This window comes from Gallinula chloropus (genome assembly GCF_964237585.1).
Source record: "Gallinula chloropus genome assembly, chromosome: 6".
In the NCBI taxonomy this organism is placed as follows: domain Eukaryota; kingdom Metazoa; phylum Chordata; class Aves; order Gruiformes; family Rallidae; genus Gallinula; species Gallinula chloropus.
Window position 1 is genome coordinate 18,586,232 of NC_140091.1, and position 18,667 is coordinate 18,604,898.

Here is an 18,667-nt window from a genome sequence, read left to right on the forward strand (position 1 = left end):
TCCTACAGCACAGGGGACTTCTCTGGGCACATTAGTTCAGTTGTTTGCTCAGATGAGTACAGTTACCTGGAATCTCCTGGAAGAGGCCCTTTACCTCCCCAAAAGAAAAAAGAAAACCAACACCACCACCACCCCCCCCCCACCACCACCACACAAACATACGTAACAAACCCCAGAGCTCTTAAAACTGGAGGAGAAAGAAAGAAAGGAGAAAGAAGGAAAAAAGGAAAAAGGCTCAGAAGATCTTAGTAACCTATCCACGAATAATGTTTCATTGGGGTTGGAACTGTCATTTACATTTGCTGAAAACAAGCTCTTCCAAAATGTGACAGCAACCACAGGAAAGCACAGCCTGTAGTAGAAGTCAAGAATAGGGTGAAAAAGCTTGTATTCAAAGCTGACAAATCTAATGCTCAAGAATGCTGTAACAAAGCAGCTGGGAAGCCAGTCAGTGTGAGCCAAGCCATCCCAGTAGCACACTGCTGTCATTAGCATCCCACTCTTCCATGGTTCCAGTCCCCACATTTTATAACCACTCATCCATCTTTAATGTAAAAACAGCATTAGCTACCTATTTTCTAATTTTAGGTTTTTCTCCACAGGAAGCCTTTGTTTAATAAATATTACCAGGCAATTATGGCCTTACAGCTACGGATTCCTTTCATGCAAAACAAAACAGAACTTGCTCATCAAGCTCGTCAGCGCCAGTCACCCTCCCTGCTAAGTCCGGGCCGGTCACAATACACGCAGTCAGGAAAGGCACTGCTGTGTCAGTTGGCTGCCATCCTTTTGTCTGACCTGATTTATTGCTGGGCCAAACTTTTGTGAAACCATTTATTTCAACAGATGTTTGCCAGGACAAGTTTAAATACAGACTAACGTACAGTTTTTCCTTCCGTGGCCATCCAACATCCCACACTGCTGTTCAGACCCCCACAGAGGATGCACACACCATTCTGCTTACTGTTTCTCCACCTAGAACATGAACACTTGCTAACAGCAGCAGGGTCTCCCTCTACTGCCTTATTTCCACCAGTCCTAAAAGAAGGTGTACCACTAACACAAGTACTGTTTCACAGTGGCTAAAAGTCTGTTTAGAATTAAGTTGATCACACTGGTGAAAAGGAAAGGGTATGTACCTAGGTAAGCCAACTGGAAAGTAACATCCCTATGGAAAGATTACATGTACCTCTGAAAGCAACTATTCTAGTTCACACAATCTAATAAGGCCCCACTTTCCATAAGAAGCTTTTTACAAGCAGAAAGATGGATGATTTCCTTCATGCATTCAATAGCTTTCAAAAACGTTACACAGTGAAAGATACTATCAGTGTGGAACAGCCTGCCACGCATACTCTCTAAGGCCTCAAATTGATCCACACAGATCACTCTGGCAATGGGGGGGGAAATACATGTAACATCTGGCTTGCCAAAAATCTTACTATAAACAAAGGAACTTGTCATTTTGCACAAACAGTTTCTCTGTCTACCCTGAGTAACACGATTAAATGCCTTGTCTTTGATAAGTGTCTGCCATGAACCCACTCTGGATGTTGCCACTAGTTTGAGAATGCAACTGGATGAGAAGGCTTAAATACCCGTTGAGTACAAAGCCACAGGGCCACACATAGCCAGTGGCAGAGTAATCACCCCCTCACCAGGTCTAGTCTCCATTTTGAGAGCTCCCTTTGTAGATCACTGCTTTCCTGGGATGAGCTAAGGACCGGGTACTTCAGTTACCCTTTTACTTCCACTGAAATAGGAGAGCCTCGATTTTGGTTTTAAGTACAACTTCAAATCTTCCACATAAGTCCAAATCTCTTTAGGGAGAAACCAGACAGAAGAGTCCTGCATGGTGGTGGGAAGAACAAGCACACAAACTGTGAAGCAACTTCCCCAGTACCTGAATATCTGGATCTAGAACTTTTTATTCAAGTTTCACCTTACAGAATGCAAACAGTCAGCTCCTCATCGCTTTCCATCTCAGTGACCAACTTTTCAACATCGTGGCTAAAAGACTATACATATTTATTTACTAATAACCTCATTTTCAGCATTAAGGTAAACTACATTGTCTCCATTATGTTATACAGGATTATATGGCATCAGTAGTTACGCCACCTAGGTCAGGACTGGGGGCAGGTCAGTATTGGAATGAATCTGATCCAAAGTAAAACAACTTTAAACTAAAATAACGTTACTATCATCTTCATCAATGCCCGTATTCCGTACTAGGCAACAGTCAGCACTCAGTTCTGAACCTGATCCATAGTATGAGACTTCCCAGTGAGCATCACAGAGTAGGCAAAACAGTCACACAACAAAGCACTGTGTGGAAATCACCTAATTCCTACATCTGTAGTTTGGGAAGCAGTCCCAGATTACCCACTGTTTTACTTCTGCCCTCCTCCCCTTATCAGAGCCATTCTAACACGAGTAACAGCCTGTCATTTCTGCCTGATTTGACAGAAGTCACTAGCATGAACTAATTAAACACACAGTAAAAGCATGTTTTACACTTTGGTTTGACCATAAAGTTGGCTTACGTCACTGCTGTCTAGTCTAGCTCAAGGAAGCTTAGGTAAGGCAATAAACCTATGACCTAGACAAGATTTTCATTAACTGCACAGATATGAAATTAATAAAACTTTTTTCCTTTAACAGTGCTGTAGATACAGTCTTAGCTATGATTTCTTCCTTTACTGGCTGTATAAATGCGCTGCAGATGTAAGGAATGAAGCATTTTAATTCACTGAAAAATAAACACAAAGAATTTCTAAAGATTTTGCAAGGATAAATTCTTCCAACAAGGCTGAAAGATGCCAAGTGCACTAGTGAAGCCATCACATTTCAACCCTGTGTTGGGATGCAGAGTTAGAAGACACCTACCCATCCCTATGTCAAGAAACCTCAAACTTGAAACTCAAAAATAGCCAGTCCTAGGTTTTTTGTTAATGGGCATCACATCAACCCTTGTTGTCACTGCATCATCAGAAGACTACACAAAATCCATACAGTCTTTGGCAAAACGTGCCCCAGCATCCACTGCAAACAGTATTTTAATCACGTAATACTGAAACAAAGATTCACAATTTATGGAAAATATATAGCTAAGCAATTCTTTCAGTGAAGAACAATCTAAGGACATGTTAAGTTTAATTTAGATTGAGGAAAACAAAGGCATAAAATAGTAACTCAAACCCCTACATTTGACATAAAAGCATTAAAGGTTGTGAGAGTGTTCTGAGAAGAATAATGTGAAGATCCAATAAGAGCGCATGGAAATTTCCTGCAATTAGCTTATTGAATATAGTACCTGAAAGTTGTAATGTTCAATTTCACTTGCATGTAAATAATGGGGTTTTTTAATACCAGAAAGGATTTAACATTTGACAAGTTAGTCTTACGGCTAAACTATTGTATTTGATCTTAAAGTCAGGCTGAACACATTTAGTTTAAAATTCAAAAGCACCTGACATTTATAGGGTTTTGATATTTTAAGGGTAGAAGTTCCCCACTTTTTTAAATAAGCAGAGTGAAGAGCAGGCTTGCAGTTTTTGCAGAAAATTGCTCTTGGATAAATGACAAAACATCCAACCTTCCAGGTAAGATATCTATTTTACAATGAGCTTTTGTTGTGTTTCACCAATACCCACACAGCCTTTCCAGACTTTTTTTATCTGCTATCAGGAATTGGCCAAAATACATCAGTCTATCCATTTAGATTCGACCATTAACCATGCTGGCTATCCTCTGATGTGACCTTAAACTGTGGTGGGGTGTTTTTGTTTTGAACTGGGCTAACATTCCTACCCCATTTTAATTATGGGCCAATTCAGTACTTCTGGAAAATCAGTGCTTAGGTAACAAGTCCTTATTGCGTATGTAGAATAGAGAAAACCAAGATTAGATTAATTTTCAGAAATTAAAAGGGAATTTAAAAAAAATCAAGACCTCATTTTTTTTTTTAAAGTCAATAGATATGTACATGCAAGATACATCAGAATAAGCAAAACCTAATTCTGCCTACACTAAAAGCAGTTAAGTATTCTCATTATGTTTGTTTGCCAACTGACATCAGCAGACCAGTTGTTACTTCACATTCATTTCACATTTAAATTCATAGATGAGCTCCCCATTTGTGTTTGTGGGGAAGTCTTTTGGAAAAAGCCTACCACAATGCAGCTTTTCAGTAATCTATTTCAATATGCTGTACGCTACATTCCTCCAACTTTTGTATTCTACTAGCCTTGAGATTCCAGTCAACCAACCTAGATGTGTTCAGCCATGCAGTTTAATCTTTAGAATACATTAATCTTTTATTAACCCAAAATTTAAAGACCAGAAACCAATAACAAGAGTTACTGGAGTTTCCTTATTTACATGTTTCTGACAAATGAGAGTGAATACATTACATGGCCATTTTAGTCTCTGTTCATATAGTTTTCCGGAGTCTACCAGGAGTATGAGAATAAAACTAGGTGAGGATAATGCTTCAGCACCTTCAGAACACAATTGAATTTTGAATTTTAAATTCTCAAGTGGATATAAGACCACATTCTTTATCATGCATACACTTGCAATAACTCTGGTTACACTTCACCAGAGTCTCCTATCCATCCTGATACATATATATATTTATGTATTTATATATATACACTACCTAAAGTATAGTACTATGGTACTTATTTCTCATTCCAGGGCATCTCATTACAACAGCAAAGTAGCCTCTGCACAGAACAGCAACCAATCGACAGCACTATTAAGGTGAGAAAGCTTTCATGCTTTGAACAACTATGTTCTTTGCATATTGGTTCCAGTTCTGAAAACTTTGGAAATAATATTCAATTTTAATTCCTGAAAGAGGAACAAGCTCGAGAAGGAAAGACTAGCCCCAGGAAGTTGATCTTACCATACACCAAAGCGCACACAAAAGGGGTAGTATGAAAGTTTTGGCTTATTCATTCAAACGAAAATAAATTTAACCTTTGCTAACCCAAATCAAGAGATTATTAAAAAAAATACTTAACCTTTAACTCATTTTACTTTTAGTCTAAAATACTATTTGTTCTACATGGCTACTCCTTCCACTTTCAGCCTAAGTCACTGATTGAGTGAAGAAGCTATTTTATTGCTGCCAGCCCACCTAGTTTTCAAAAGACCACACAAAGCCAGGATTATGAGATTATATGGTGTTAAACAAGAGGTGCATTACTCCCTGCATTTCTTTTAAAGGATCTTTTTAAACACAATTACGGACTGCTGTAAGATGTGAGAGTATTCCATTTCTGGTTTGTTGGTAAAAAGAAAAAAAAATTGTGCAAAGTCTATTTTAAGTGGCATTTAAATCACTATGACAGCAGCCAGTACCATTGGTTGTCTAGAACACTGGTGAACATAAAGGGTTGATTATTTGGAGTTCCAGCATCGAAGTCCTGCTGAAACAACCACACAAGAGAGTAAAGCCTATGTAACTGGCACAGATGAGTGATGAGCCATTTGAATCCTCAAGCAGAAATAATACTTTCAAAGTCTTCCCACTTCAGAGATTTTGGGACAGTCAATCTCCTCTGCAGTATAACATTTTGGTATCAGATATTTGACACCAAAGTATCTTTGACCATTTGATATGGAAACACTGTTGTCATCACAGTAATTGATGTCACACTGGCACTAAAAGCCAACAGTAACTCACTACACACCTCACTGCATTTTTAATTGAGTAGTATTTCTTCACAAATACCTTGCAATAGAAAAAAGGAAAAACCCCACCAAACCACAGCATCTGTTTTCTTTATGGTTCTGGCTTCACACAGCTGTTTCCCACTAGTACCACTGAAGTTGTCAGTGCAGACAGATAATGCTAAATTTAAAAAAACCTCAACTACTGCAGGATGTGCAGGCCACTGGAAACTACAGAATGTGAAAATTATAATAGAAACAGGCAGAACTTGGCAATATATAAAGCCAATGAGTAAAAAAAACTTCCATAAAAAACCCTAAACAAAAAACCCACAGAAATTAACTCAAACATCCTACTAAAGGATCCATTCGTATTACAATCAACACTAAAACAGCAATAGGAATTTGTGGACATTGAGCAGTCCTCAAACTAATGCTTCAGGAATTCCCTGTCCATAACTATTCCAGCAACATCTGACCATACAAATAGAATATGCTGTGCTTCAGAAGTAGAGCATCAGCTGAGATGTTAAATTTGTCTACAAAAAAAAAATTCACACACCTGAACGAACTGGAAAAATTTCAATACAATGCTCAGGGAGGAGCACCCTTTGGAAATTCTGTGCTATGAAACTGAAATTTGGCTCAAAATCCTAAAGATATCAAAAACCCTTTTTGAAGAGGAGTGGGGTAAGAGAGGGGACACGCTTGTGATTTAACTCCACTTCCTGAAAAGTATTTATATATCATCATGTAAGTCAAAGACATGATTTTCAATGCATCTTAGCTGAAACTTCCTTACCAGACCTTCCACATCTTGCAGAGCCCTAAAACTAGCAAAGGATTAAGTTGTTACACAGGTTAGAAGAAACACTATTCTTCCCATAAGAGCCTCCCTTTCCTTTTAGCATTCACACTATCCATAGCAGCTTACATACCACAGGCATTCTACATCTCATAGATAAGTAGTACTACCAGAACTTACAAAAATGTAACCAACTGAGGCAACACCCACCTGTGGGCCCTGAACCCACGATAAACACATCCCAGAGAACCAACACATTTGAAAATGGGAACACAATACATTATTGCAATAACTTTTTGGAACTTTAACTTCTTTATTTTCCCATACATTTTCCAATACCCACTTACATAAAAAATAAAATAGCCTGTACGTTATTTCACATAACAGGATGAGAGATCCAAGTCCCAGCCTCCATTTTTTTATCAGCATTCTAGACCAAAGCAAACAGTCATTTAAAATGCTGCTCCAGAAGCAAAAGGACTATGTATCTGAGTGCCCTAACCCCAGATGTAACTCTTGCAAGTCCCTTTAAAAGCTTTTCACTGCTCCTTACATTAGATATTTTCCTTGCCAATTTTTACTATGAGGCTTTCATTGTCACTTCAGATTTAAGCAATAACTGGACTTGCTCAAACACCTGAAGCAGTTTAGTCACGACACAGAACAAAGCTCTGAAGAGGTAAATATCATAAACCAACCTTTGACCTAATTTGACAGTCTTAAAAATAAAGATAACCACAACTGACAAATAAGAAATCCTATATAGTTTTTAAAGTTATCCCAAAAGCAAGAGTACATTCAAATAGGAAAAAAAGGAAAAAGGGAAAAAGGAAAAAAGGAAAAATCTGTTTATCTGCTAAATCAGTATCTAAAAAAAAAATCCTCAGGTTCCATGTTTGTCAGTTACACTGTTCTGCAATGAATGTCATCGAGATGAAAGTTCAACCCAAACAGAACTGTTTTCTATAACCTTACACAACTGAGCTCAATCTTCTATAAAAAGGGCATTTTAGGGAGACAAAGGAACAAGTCCCCTTAAAATCCCAACTTTCTTTAAAAAAGGGAAACAGCTACCTACAAAGATCAAGGTCCAGGCTCTGTATCAAATGTCCTACCCTGCCATGCAGATCTAACTCCAGTCTATTAACTAGACGTTAGATCTAACATAACCAAACCCCTGCAGCTGCCAAATTAGATTAAAATTGTTTGGATTTAAGAAACAAGTCAGCCTCAGTTTTGTGACTTAGCTACACAAGTACGAAGAACAAACACTCTAATGACTGGTGGAAAACAAGTTTCATCAGCCTATGAAGTCCTCACTAAGTCAAGATCATTAAGATGACAGTCACAACTTGTAACTCTGCTGTTAGGCATACAAAATCTGCTTGTATTAATGCTCTTGTTTTATATTGCAACTTTAATAACTTTAGTCCACTTTCTTATTTCTGATGAATCTTCTCATGGATACACCATAATACATGTTGCCAATAGTAGGAAACTAATTTACATAGAGGTTTTTTGGTTTTTTTAACACACAAACTCCTACGTGTACACAGAAACTGCACTGAAGAACACAAGACTTCATGCTGGATATGGGTCAGATCTTACCTTTCAGGTGCTGGGGCAGAGTTCTTTGAGAGATACAAGTTTCTATGTCCAAGTGTTCCTTAAGCTACAAACTATATTAGAACTGTTGTTGAAAGGCATAACTTGACACTTACATGCAAAAAATAAAATCTGACTATTCATCCTCTTTTCTACTCACCTTTCATCTCACTAATCTTGTTAATTTCAGTTTCATTAGTCTAGGTGCTGTGACTGAAAGGGAGGGTAATTCTAGCTAACAAACTAAACAAGTCCAAAGTTAATTCTAAGTAACAAACACACACTCTAAGTGTTTTCTGATGTACAAAATCTCCAATGCAAGGAGGAAGAATGGCGTTTTGCCTTGTATTACATTTTTTACACTTGAAAAACAACATGAAAATGGAAACTGTCTCTGCTCTTTTAGGAGTAATTCAGAGTTTTCCTAAAGAGAGATATGCTGATTAAGTCAACAAAAATATCCAGACTGCACATAAGGGTTGATTTTACGTTTTAAACCCTCACAGGCCTTCTTCAAGACACACACACCCCTCCTGACTGCTGATCTTGGACACTATAGCAACAAGTGAACATTTGTTCTGAAGGAATGCAGAGTATGCGGCTGGGGGAGGGGTAGTACTATCAGCCACAAACTTATCTGCTGGTCCACTAAGTTATTATTTAACTTCAATCTTCTCTGAAACTGAAGAAACAGCATTTACCACCCAACCTTAGCAACCTGCATTTAACAGGCAGCTTACACTTTGACTATGAAGACCACAGTTTGCTTGCACTGAACTTCAGGAGGAGATTGTTGGGGTTTTTTCCCCCCTCTCAGCTTGTTCAGAGTACTGCAAACAGCAGAATTGTTCTGTGACTGCAGATTAATTAAGCAGTGCTCTAATACTGCAAACCTGCAAAACAAAATAAGACGTTCACAGCCCCTCTAGCTCTGCTCACAGTGTCTGAAAGGCCAAGACTCCCTGACAAAAGCCTGCAAGATGGCAAACTCACAGAAAACCAGAAGCTTGTGCAAAACAGGTTATGGAATATCTGGAGTGAAACGGAAAGAAAGGTGGAAAGCTCTCTGTCCTGGCTTTGGTGTAACACTGAGGAAAAGTATGGTCCATAGCTATGGGTGTCTCCCATAAACTTTGACTGTGAACTAGTTTTTGTTGGATCAGTGCAGTCCTGCCTTCATTCAGGATTCTTGTATGGACAGAATTCTCTGGAGCACATCAAACTACTACTTTACTGAACTTCTCAGGTGTGAGCAATCTGGCACTGGCCAGAAGCAGAACTCAGCCAGGTATCTCAGTGTCTTTTGCTCAGAGACATCAAAAAAAGGATACAGAGAAGCATGGGAAAACGGCCAGAAAGTCTCTGGCCTGCTGTGGTTCTAGAACTTGACTAAGAGAAGCAATTTACATGCCTGTGTATTTTCTCTTCCTCTGAGTTTTGCCATAAAAAGTATCAAAAGCTGGAAAAAAACCCAACCAACCAACCAACCAAATCACCTCTATCGGTTTGGGTTCTTAGCAATAATATTGCTTTTAAAAATATAAAGCAGTATTTATTTTGTTCTTATCATTGTTTACATCCTTTACATCTCTTAACTCGAAAAGTTATTTCAGATGTGTCAAAGAACAGTTTCAATTTCAGATTGACAGAACTGGTATTCATAAGTGACTACTACTTGGAGATATGTGAAAGGCCGTACTAAGGATTTCCAGGTCAAAAAGGCTGAAAGCAAGTATGACTTTACACTTAAGTAGGTTTTAGGAAGGCAGGTTTAAAAGGTGACTGTCGAATTCAGACACACCAAAAGCTCAGAGCTAAGGCAGCTGATTAATTTGCACTTACAAAGGGCACTTTCTGCTTGCTGCTCTCCCCACCTCCCTATTCCCTTTCATATACACCTGTCAAACTTCACATTTAGTGGAGGAGACAAAAGAGTAGGTACAGGGTTTAGCAGTATGCTGTAAGGCAGGGGCAGCGTCACACTAATTCTCTTCAGACCCTCCCAGTCCTATCCCATTTTAATCTCTGTCCACTGATTCCTTTGCCAGCTGCCTTCTCCCTCTTCAGCTGGTCCTTGCTACCACCCTACAGCCAGCTCATGGAACCGATCCGGATGAAAGCTAGTTCCTTTCTTCCTAAAACTAGTTCTCAAGCAGATCTGCCCACAAAACTGGCTTGCTACACAGTCACCAGGGAATTACTGCCAGGAAGAAGCAGTGAGATCTGAGAAGCTCACACTTAAATGTCTTCTCTAAGGTGCTGGGGAAATACACTTAGCGTGGTTTAAGCCAGAGCCCTAAACATAAGCTTTAAAATAAATACCAAACAGTTTTAGATGGATCTTTAAGATTTTAAAGATTTACAGAACTGTACCATCAATTTAGCTCTTGCTGGGGGAGAAAAAGGGTGCAGTTTCTACAGGAGCACTTTCAGAAGTTGCTCCTTCCAGCTGCCTTACACCTGTCCCAGCCTGGTTTAATCCTGGCTTCCCTGCCACTGTGGCTCAGAAGGTCACTTCTGCCAAGTCTGTTATGGGAACAGTAACATCTAAAGCAGCAAGTGCAAATTGTCAGAATTTACCTCTGGACACCTAATTTAGTTCAGCAAGAAGATGAACAAGGTTATTACAGAGTAATACATTTAAAACATACAGTTACTTCCTTGTGGACCAACTTTAAGTAGAGCTAAAAAATACAAAAGAGGTGTAGTTTAATAACTTACAGACTTATTCTTCAGATATTACAAGTACGTAACACTTCTGTAGATCCTGAAAGCAAGTAACATTAAAATTCCACTTCAGACTATTTGTCAACATCCTCAAAATGTTGTGATTTGTGTAATAGGATTTCATTATCTACTAGGCAGTTTGTTTTCCCCCTTTTTTGTGCTACACAGAATAAAAGAAACCACGTGCTACACCTTACATGAATTCCTCTGCTTTTTCCCAAGGATTCTTGAAGGTCACTTAAGCAATTCACAGGCAGATTGTTTACGCGTTTGATAATCACTGTGTTCTCATCGCCCCTGAAAGTTAGCTATCCTGACAGCATTTTGCTTTCCCTTCTTCAACTTCTTTTTTTAAATTTATGACAAAATAGTATCAAACAGAAAACCAGCACCATCTTCCACAAAAATGTTACAGAACTTGGTCCAACTTGCCTCACAACAAAACACACCCCCCCAACTTTCCTTCCAGACACTGTTGCAGAGAAAGGTAAACACTTTATCAGATCCTTGTTTAGAGCAGTTTGACCACCTACCATGTATTCATACTATGAAGTGTCATTAGACAGGTAAATACATCCAGTTTAAGGTGTATCAAAGACAGCACCTTTCATTGAGAAACATCAAAATTCAAATAAAGAACAAACAGCAAAGTTACATCTAGCATTACGAATTATCATAATTTCAATCTGTAATCTTCACTGCAAGAAGTAATGAGCTTCAGATTTCCCTAGCAAAACAGGACAAACTGACTTTCAAAAACACTGCCTCAGAAAAAGGACAATCATGTTTTACACTAAGAAAATAAAGAAATACAAATCAAATGCTAAAAATACTACAGTGACTTGATCACACTAAAACTACAGACAGTATTAAGAAAGCACATTTTCAGTCTGGAAGTGCTGAGGAGAAATCGTTTATTTGACCCTCAGGCACTATATTCAGTAGACAGCTTCTGGCTTAGCACCACAGAGATGGGTATTAATCACGTGCTACCCTAATACAAGGCTGCACAGTCACTACCATAGTACATATTCCTTATTTGGAGGAAACTATTTAACTTGACACACCTTTAAAACTGTCCCACTGGGCTGAATACCTTATCCTTCAAAAATAAGGACCTGAGAGATTTCAAGTTGGGTAGCATTCCTGATCCTTTTGAAAGCGGTGCTACTATAAAGAGGATGCAGACATTCCTGACCAGGCCTTCCAGCTTCACCTGTATTTTTACCTCTGCTTCAGTTAAGAAAAAAAGTCTTATCAAATTCCAAGAAACCAGACAGCAAAATCTGATCCTCAAAGACAAATCTGTGATAAAAGTTAAGAGCTTTACCTTGCTATTCTGTTTTCTAAGGTATCTGGTAAGAGGGTATATTAACATTTTAGAATAAGTTACAATTTACAGTAGTTGATAGGATGAACTTGAGGGGAAAGTTTCTCATGAAAAGGATGCAGAATTACCCACATGAAGCACACAGTATCACACTTTGAAGTTTGGTTCCAAGTTTGTGATAAAGCAAAAATACATTCTGGAGTGCAGTATGAAAGTATAATTACTCCCGCACTTTTAAACCATATGCAAATGTTACCCTTACAGCTATTCATAATGAAACAAGTATTTCCCACAGTCCCAAAGGCAGACCTTACAGTACCATACATTACTTCCCTTAAAAAAATAAATAGCAGATGTCACAAAACTAGTAGCTATCTTCAGACCAGAGAAACAGGAATGCTTCCCCCATCTCTCATCTGTTATAAGTAAAAGCTACTATTTACTGTTTAAAAGTGAAATGCTTAGTAAAATGCCTTGTAATTAAGAACACAGACAGTCCTCCAAATCCTCTTTTGTGTGGTCCTTTTAAACCTGAGTGAGTGAATTTCATTTGAGCAAAGACCACACAGTGGCATCATTTGCCTAAAACGGTGGAATTTATTACACACAGTAACAGCGCAGACTGTAGTGCCACCATTCTTAAATAGATTCTCAACTTCACATATGTATGCAATAAGCAATACTAGTTCTGAACCAATAAATTCTCTAACAGAAATTTGTAAGATGTAGATCCTGCATATTTTGTCCCAAAATGGAGCTTACATGCTTTCTACACAACTTCAATGGGGCACGGGCTTCCTTCCATTTTGAAAAGATTGGACAGCACACAGCAGTTATCCCGTATCTCCTATTCTCCAAAAGGACATATCATGGGAGTACAAGTCACCCAGCCTCAAAGTTCAACAGCACTTCAAAGTCTGCACCTCAAAGTTGCAGACACAGTAAATCCATGATCTGGGACAAAAATTAGCCTCTTCAAGTTACAGGATTTGCCTTAAGTATACCTCACTTCAAATTCTTAATTATTTTCAAATACAATGGGGTCAGGTTGTGAAGCCCTCAGCAAAGAAAAGCCTCAGTTCCTAAAACATTCCCTACCATGGAATGTTACTTCCCTTCTTGAGAGCACTACCTCCGAAGATCAGACAGCTGCAGCCTTTGGATCCTTCTTCATTCTATGTCCCACCTTTCCAAAGAGGGGTGCAAGTTGAAGGCAACAATTAGGTTCACACAAACCAAACCAATAGCTGAAAAATTACTATTGGAACTCAAAACAAAGAGAAGTCTCACCAGCTTCCCAGCCATTATATCGTAACAGTCTGTGTTAGGGATATATATTGAAACTGAAACAGGAACTAAACTTGGGGTACAAGGATACAAATGTCATCAGTGAAACTGCAAACTCAAAGTCTTTAGAGCAGCACAGATTGCAGGTCTTCTAAATATTAATTCAGCATCAAAGTTTGGCCTTACAGGCAGAGATTTCTGAGGAAAGTTAAGACTGACTTATTTTGAAACTCTGCAATATACTGTAGCTGTCTCACCTTAGAAAGCACCAGTGCTTTTCAGTTCAAGCACAAAGACACAACAGCAACAGCTACCCTTACTAGTATCAGCCATGTGAGTCAACCCTGTTTATTGGGAAATTCAACTGAGAAATGGACCAAGAGTTTCACTCGGTCACTCTGTGGTTCGACCACTGCAGGCTCAGCCTGTAATCAATTAGAACCAAACAAAAAGTTTCTTGTGAAACAGCACTGGATTCATTGACCTAGGCTCAAAAACACACAGACCTCCTCTTGAATGAAATATCTCGATCCTATGCGTCAAGTCTGATCACCAATAACAGACTGTTAGCACAGACACTCAGCACTAAGCCTAGGTTCAAGAGGTAATCTTAAAGACAGCAAGAACTGAAGTGTACGTGGTATTTCACTCAACGCAACAAGCAACCAGGAGTCCCTTATGTCCAAAGAGCTGACAAACTTCTCAACTCTACAGTTCATTCAGAGGAGCTTTTGTTTGTGGGTTTGGGGCAGTGGAGGGGCCTTGTTATTTTATGTGAAGAATCACTAAGAAACAAGTTTCCTACTTGGTACTAGCAAAGAGTTTGCAAGTTTTTCAAATTAAAGTTTCTACAACATAGTTGGGTGAAAGCCTGAAAATAATCCCAGTAGGTTAAAATTCTTTTTTACTTTTGTTGAAAAGCATTATCTAATACTTATTCAGCATTGGTAAAAAATTAAATTATATTTATGCAAGTTATGCAAAGAGAAATAGCCTAGAAAGCTTCAGTTACATAAAACACTCTAGAGGAGATCTCAACTTATTTTTAATGTTATGTATCAACTTGCACAGGTACCATAAACACAGTACACGTCTATAATCCAAAGGCACTTATGATCTAGTTTAGACATGAATACAAGTTATAATCCAAAATAGCTTAGATTTTTCATTCAAGATAGTATCACTACATCAGGGGAATGTTAAGTGAACCATGGATGAATAACTACTAGAGCCTTCCCCAGCAGCTCACATAACACAAGCAGGGATCATCAGCATCAGTTGGTACAAAATTCAAGGCACACACCCACGGGAATCAGCCTACTGACTGACACAGACCCCCAACCAGCAGTGGAGCAGCCAGCCCTGGCAAACAGGGAGCCACATGGTCCAGAGTGAAGTTGCAGCACATGAAAGGAGTTTTTCAACAAATCAGACAAAGTGGCAATGCCATGACTGACAGTAGATGTAGAAGCTAACTGAGGAAATGGTGGTTAGAGGCTGAAAGACCTACAGCAGACTCTAGGAACGCTTACCAGGCAAATGCAATCGGTCACTGATGAAACCCTGCTGCACCACTTATGTTTCCTTATCATTTTTTTCTGTGGCTAGTATAGAATTTTTTAGCTCTTATTTCATAAGTTTTAGAGCAAAGATTTATTATTCAACAAAATCTACATCAAGTCAATGTAAATAAGGAAGTCAGCATACAGAAAGGAAGAAGTTAATACCCTATCCCTGCAATTGATTCTACCTTGGAACAATCCACGTAACTGATTTCAGGATGGTGGTGAGCTGCAAGCATTGTGAGCCAGAATTTTACATGCAAGAAGTCTGTTCAATTGCCTCAGTTTTTGTTAATTTTCTGACAGACAACTATAAACATATCTAAAGATAAGATGGGAGAAATGCAATCCAAAGCATGCAGCTTCCATGAGGTTGTGTCCAGCCAGCAGTAAGCAAATCCAGTATTACAGAACCTACTATATTATGAGGGTTTAGGAACAGAGGTCAAGAAAACACTCCCAACTGTGGAGAAAGAAACATCTCTCCTTTATAAAGGAACAATCCTTTAAACAGACAACACTGTTTCACAAGTTAATTCCACAAGGTAGCATAAAACAAGAACATAACCCCCATCTTTCATCTTAGGTTTAGGATCTTCTGAGTCCAAACTTCGAACGTTAACTAACAGCAGCTATGTGGCAATCAGAACACTTCTGTATTTTTGTAGTCCTTTCCTACAGGCTGCCTGTTTCAGTGTCAGTAGGGGCCAAACACCCTGCTTTGCACACCTCCATTCATCCTGCGTGCTCTGCAAAACCACAGCTGACATTGAAGTGATGGCTAGTCTCAAATCCTTGCTGTTAAGATGCCTTCACACCTTTCAGCAGAGCTATTTCAGCTGTGCCCAGACTCCCTTGTAACACCGAGGAGAGCACAGATGCTCAGCACTCAGGACACCTTACACAAAACTGCTCTGGATGTTGTTTCAGTTAACTTGATAACACTTCTGCAGAGGATAGATAAAAGCTTTCCTGCAGATGACCAAAACCGGGCTAATGGAGCCTCCCCAAAGGAAGAGGAACACGCCACACCGTGACATAATCCCCCCCGTGAGAATATTTGCCGTTTCCACCTGCTGGCAGAAGATGGTAAACACTGATCCTGTAAAGGAAGCACAGTTACATTCTACCTTAAACCGCAAACTACTGACACACAAAACGTCCAGAAACCAAAGCAAAACAGCCAAGAAAACTGAAACATCACCCAAGGATTAACAGAGTTCTTTGGAATTAGAAAAGACTTTCAGGTGGTCAAAAACTAACCAGTTGGTTACTAGCCAGTTGTAACGTTTAACATCAGCTTAGCAGCCTGCTAGAAGCCTATTTTCCCTTGTTATGATTATGAAACGGATTGCACAGCATTCTGATGAGGAAACACAGAACCCAAACTAACAACCACCATTTCCCGTAATCATCACGCTGGGGGAGGGGAAGGGGGAGGATAAAGGGGGAAGGTAAAGGGCAAGGGGGGATAACCTCAGTCAAGATTAAAAACATAAACAGAGTTATAAGAGCTGCATAAAACTTAAAAATTAAGAATAAGGAACAAGTGACACACCTTCTGAAAGAATGGCTTCCTTCAAGTAGAGTAGCACATCTGCAAATTTTCTGACATCATTCACCAATTGCATGATATACTCTGGATCCACAGAAGGATTGTCATAGCAGTCAGAGTTGGAGCTAATACTGCTCAGAGAGCTGCTCTTGGTGCTGCGCCCCATTCCCCAGTTTCCTGAATTAGAGATGGTGAAGAAGTTGGAGGTAGACAGTCGGGCTAATCCCAAACCACGCTTGTTACTTCCACCGTTCTGTCGCAACATCCCAGCAGCCGCTGTGCTTATAGAGCTCTCGCTGTTAACACTCAGTGTTGCTTAATGTCCATTTGACAAGCCGAAGACAAAACCCTTGAAAATTAGGGGGAGAAGAGGGGGAAGAGAAGGAAAAATGCCGATTAGTACGGAAATACACTTGAAGTAATACTTTTGTACTAACAAGATCCAAAACTTCTTTCAAGATGATACTGCCTTACATCACAGTGCTTAACTGAAGTATTGTAAAGGGCTTTGACTGTTTGAAGTTATTTTAATTGGTACAGCAGATATAACATTGCATAAAGATCAAAATGCAAATTATGATGCATGCTTCTTTTGTGAGAAAAGTTTCTTTCCTGAGTATTTATTCTGGAAACCCTTAAGAACTGAGCTCTTGACATGTACCCTGAGACCTGTTATTCACCATGAATTATTACTACAACTGAATGCAATTGCAGAAACACTCAATGTGACATAAACCACTAGCAACCTCCCCTCCTGAATTAACCACCAAGCTGTATTCAGCATCCTGTCAGATAGACAGCCTTGATCTGATAGGGTGTATTTTCTTTGTGTAGACTGCACAAAGTCAGAAACAGCAGCCTATCACAGTTTGTCTCAAAGGTAAACATCCTGAAAGAAGTCATGATACCTTTTAATATGAAAGGCAATCAAAGGAAAGACATAAAAAAGCAAAAAGATTTAAAATATATTTTAGCATCAAAGTTTATCTGAAAATCTCAGTGCAGTTGTCTTGAAGCATGTTGCTCAGCTGTAGTACACCACAAAAACACACGAACTCAGGGGAGGTTACCTGGCTATAAAACTACTTGCATTCCCTTCGTTTAGGAAAACACAGAATGCTGCTGCCAACACCCCCATGTCAGGTTAAGCGATTCATTTAAAAGTAGCAAGCTCCAGGTGGCAGAGTCAGGTATGGTTCCAGCAGCTCACACAATACCTGCTATTATTCTCTCAACACCAGGAGAAATTCTCAATGTTTACACTGTATGAAAAAATGACAGCTAAAAAGTTAACGTGGGTTACAGACACATCTACAGCAAAATCTCAAATCCAACTGTCTTTAGCTAAAAATAGAAGTTGTTATAATCTACAAACGCAGGGTTATCCCACAGGTGTTTGTATCTGGTCAGGCCAAATGAAGAAGTAGCACTTTCAACATTTTGAATGCTCCCACTATGTATTTTAACAGGCATTAGTCTAATGAGCTTCAATTATTTTTCCATTATTTCTGCTTTATTTCTCTTTGAAATTTAAAAGTATCAGAGGAAACGTGGTCAAAGTTGTTTTTGTAATTAATCTGGCAGGCCTTCCAGGGAGCGTGCGCTGGGGGGAGAGGGAAGAAAACTTCAGAATTTAACACAAATTAACAGCTCTAATTTCTGTTTACTGTTTAAAGTCAGCACCTATAAAAGTCCACATGAGCCTATACAAATAATGCAGATAATTAAGCAATTCCAAACACCTCAAGTAGATTGAAGTGAGGTTTACATTAAACATAATGTTTGAGCAAGTTTCTCTGTTCCCACATATAATTCTCATGGCTACAAAGCTACTTTGCAATTCCACCTTGCAATTACGGGGGGGGAAAAAAAAGCCACATAACCATCTCCCCTTTAACAAGTGTGATATCTATTTATATCGAGACAGAGATTTTCATATTATTTAAAAGACATTCCTCTTTTAAGTCTGGCCAGCTTCAGAGTTAACTTCCAAGCAGCGTGATGCGTTAGACCTGTTCTGTAGCAATCCCACGCTGTTGAAGCTGTGCTGTTTTAGAGATATGTTATGTCGGGGTTCTTTATTCAGGAAAACAAGTAGCACAGTAACGCCACCA

At 39.1% G+C, this 18,667-nt stretch overlaps 1 protein-coding gene across 1 annotated transcript in view; it reads right to left on the reverse strand.

Moving 5' to 3' along the window:
* ARHGAP29 (Rho GTPase activating protein 29) overlaps positions 1-16,833 on the reverse strand; it is a 48,203-nt gene extending 31,370 nt beyond the window's left edge. Inside the window, exon 1 of the mRNA XM_084266111.1 lies at positions 16,557-16,833. Coding sequence (XP_084122237.1) covers positions 16,557-16,818 — 262 coding nt within the window. The 5' untranslated portion in view covers positions 16,819-16,833. The remainder of the gene's footprint in view (positions 1-16,556) is intronic.
* Positions 16,834-18,667: the final 1,834 nt, after the last annotated feature.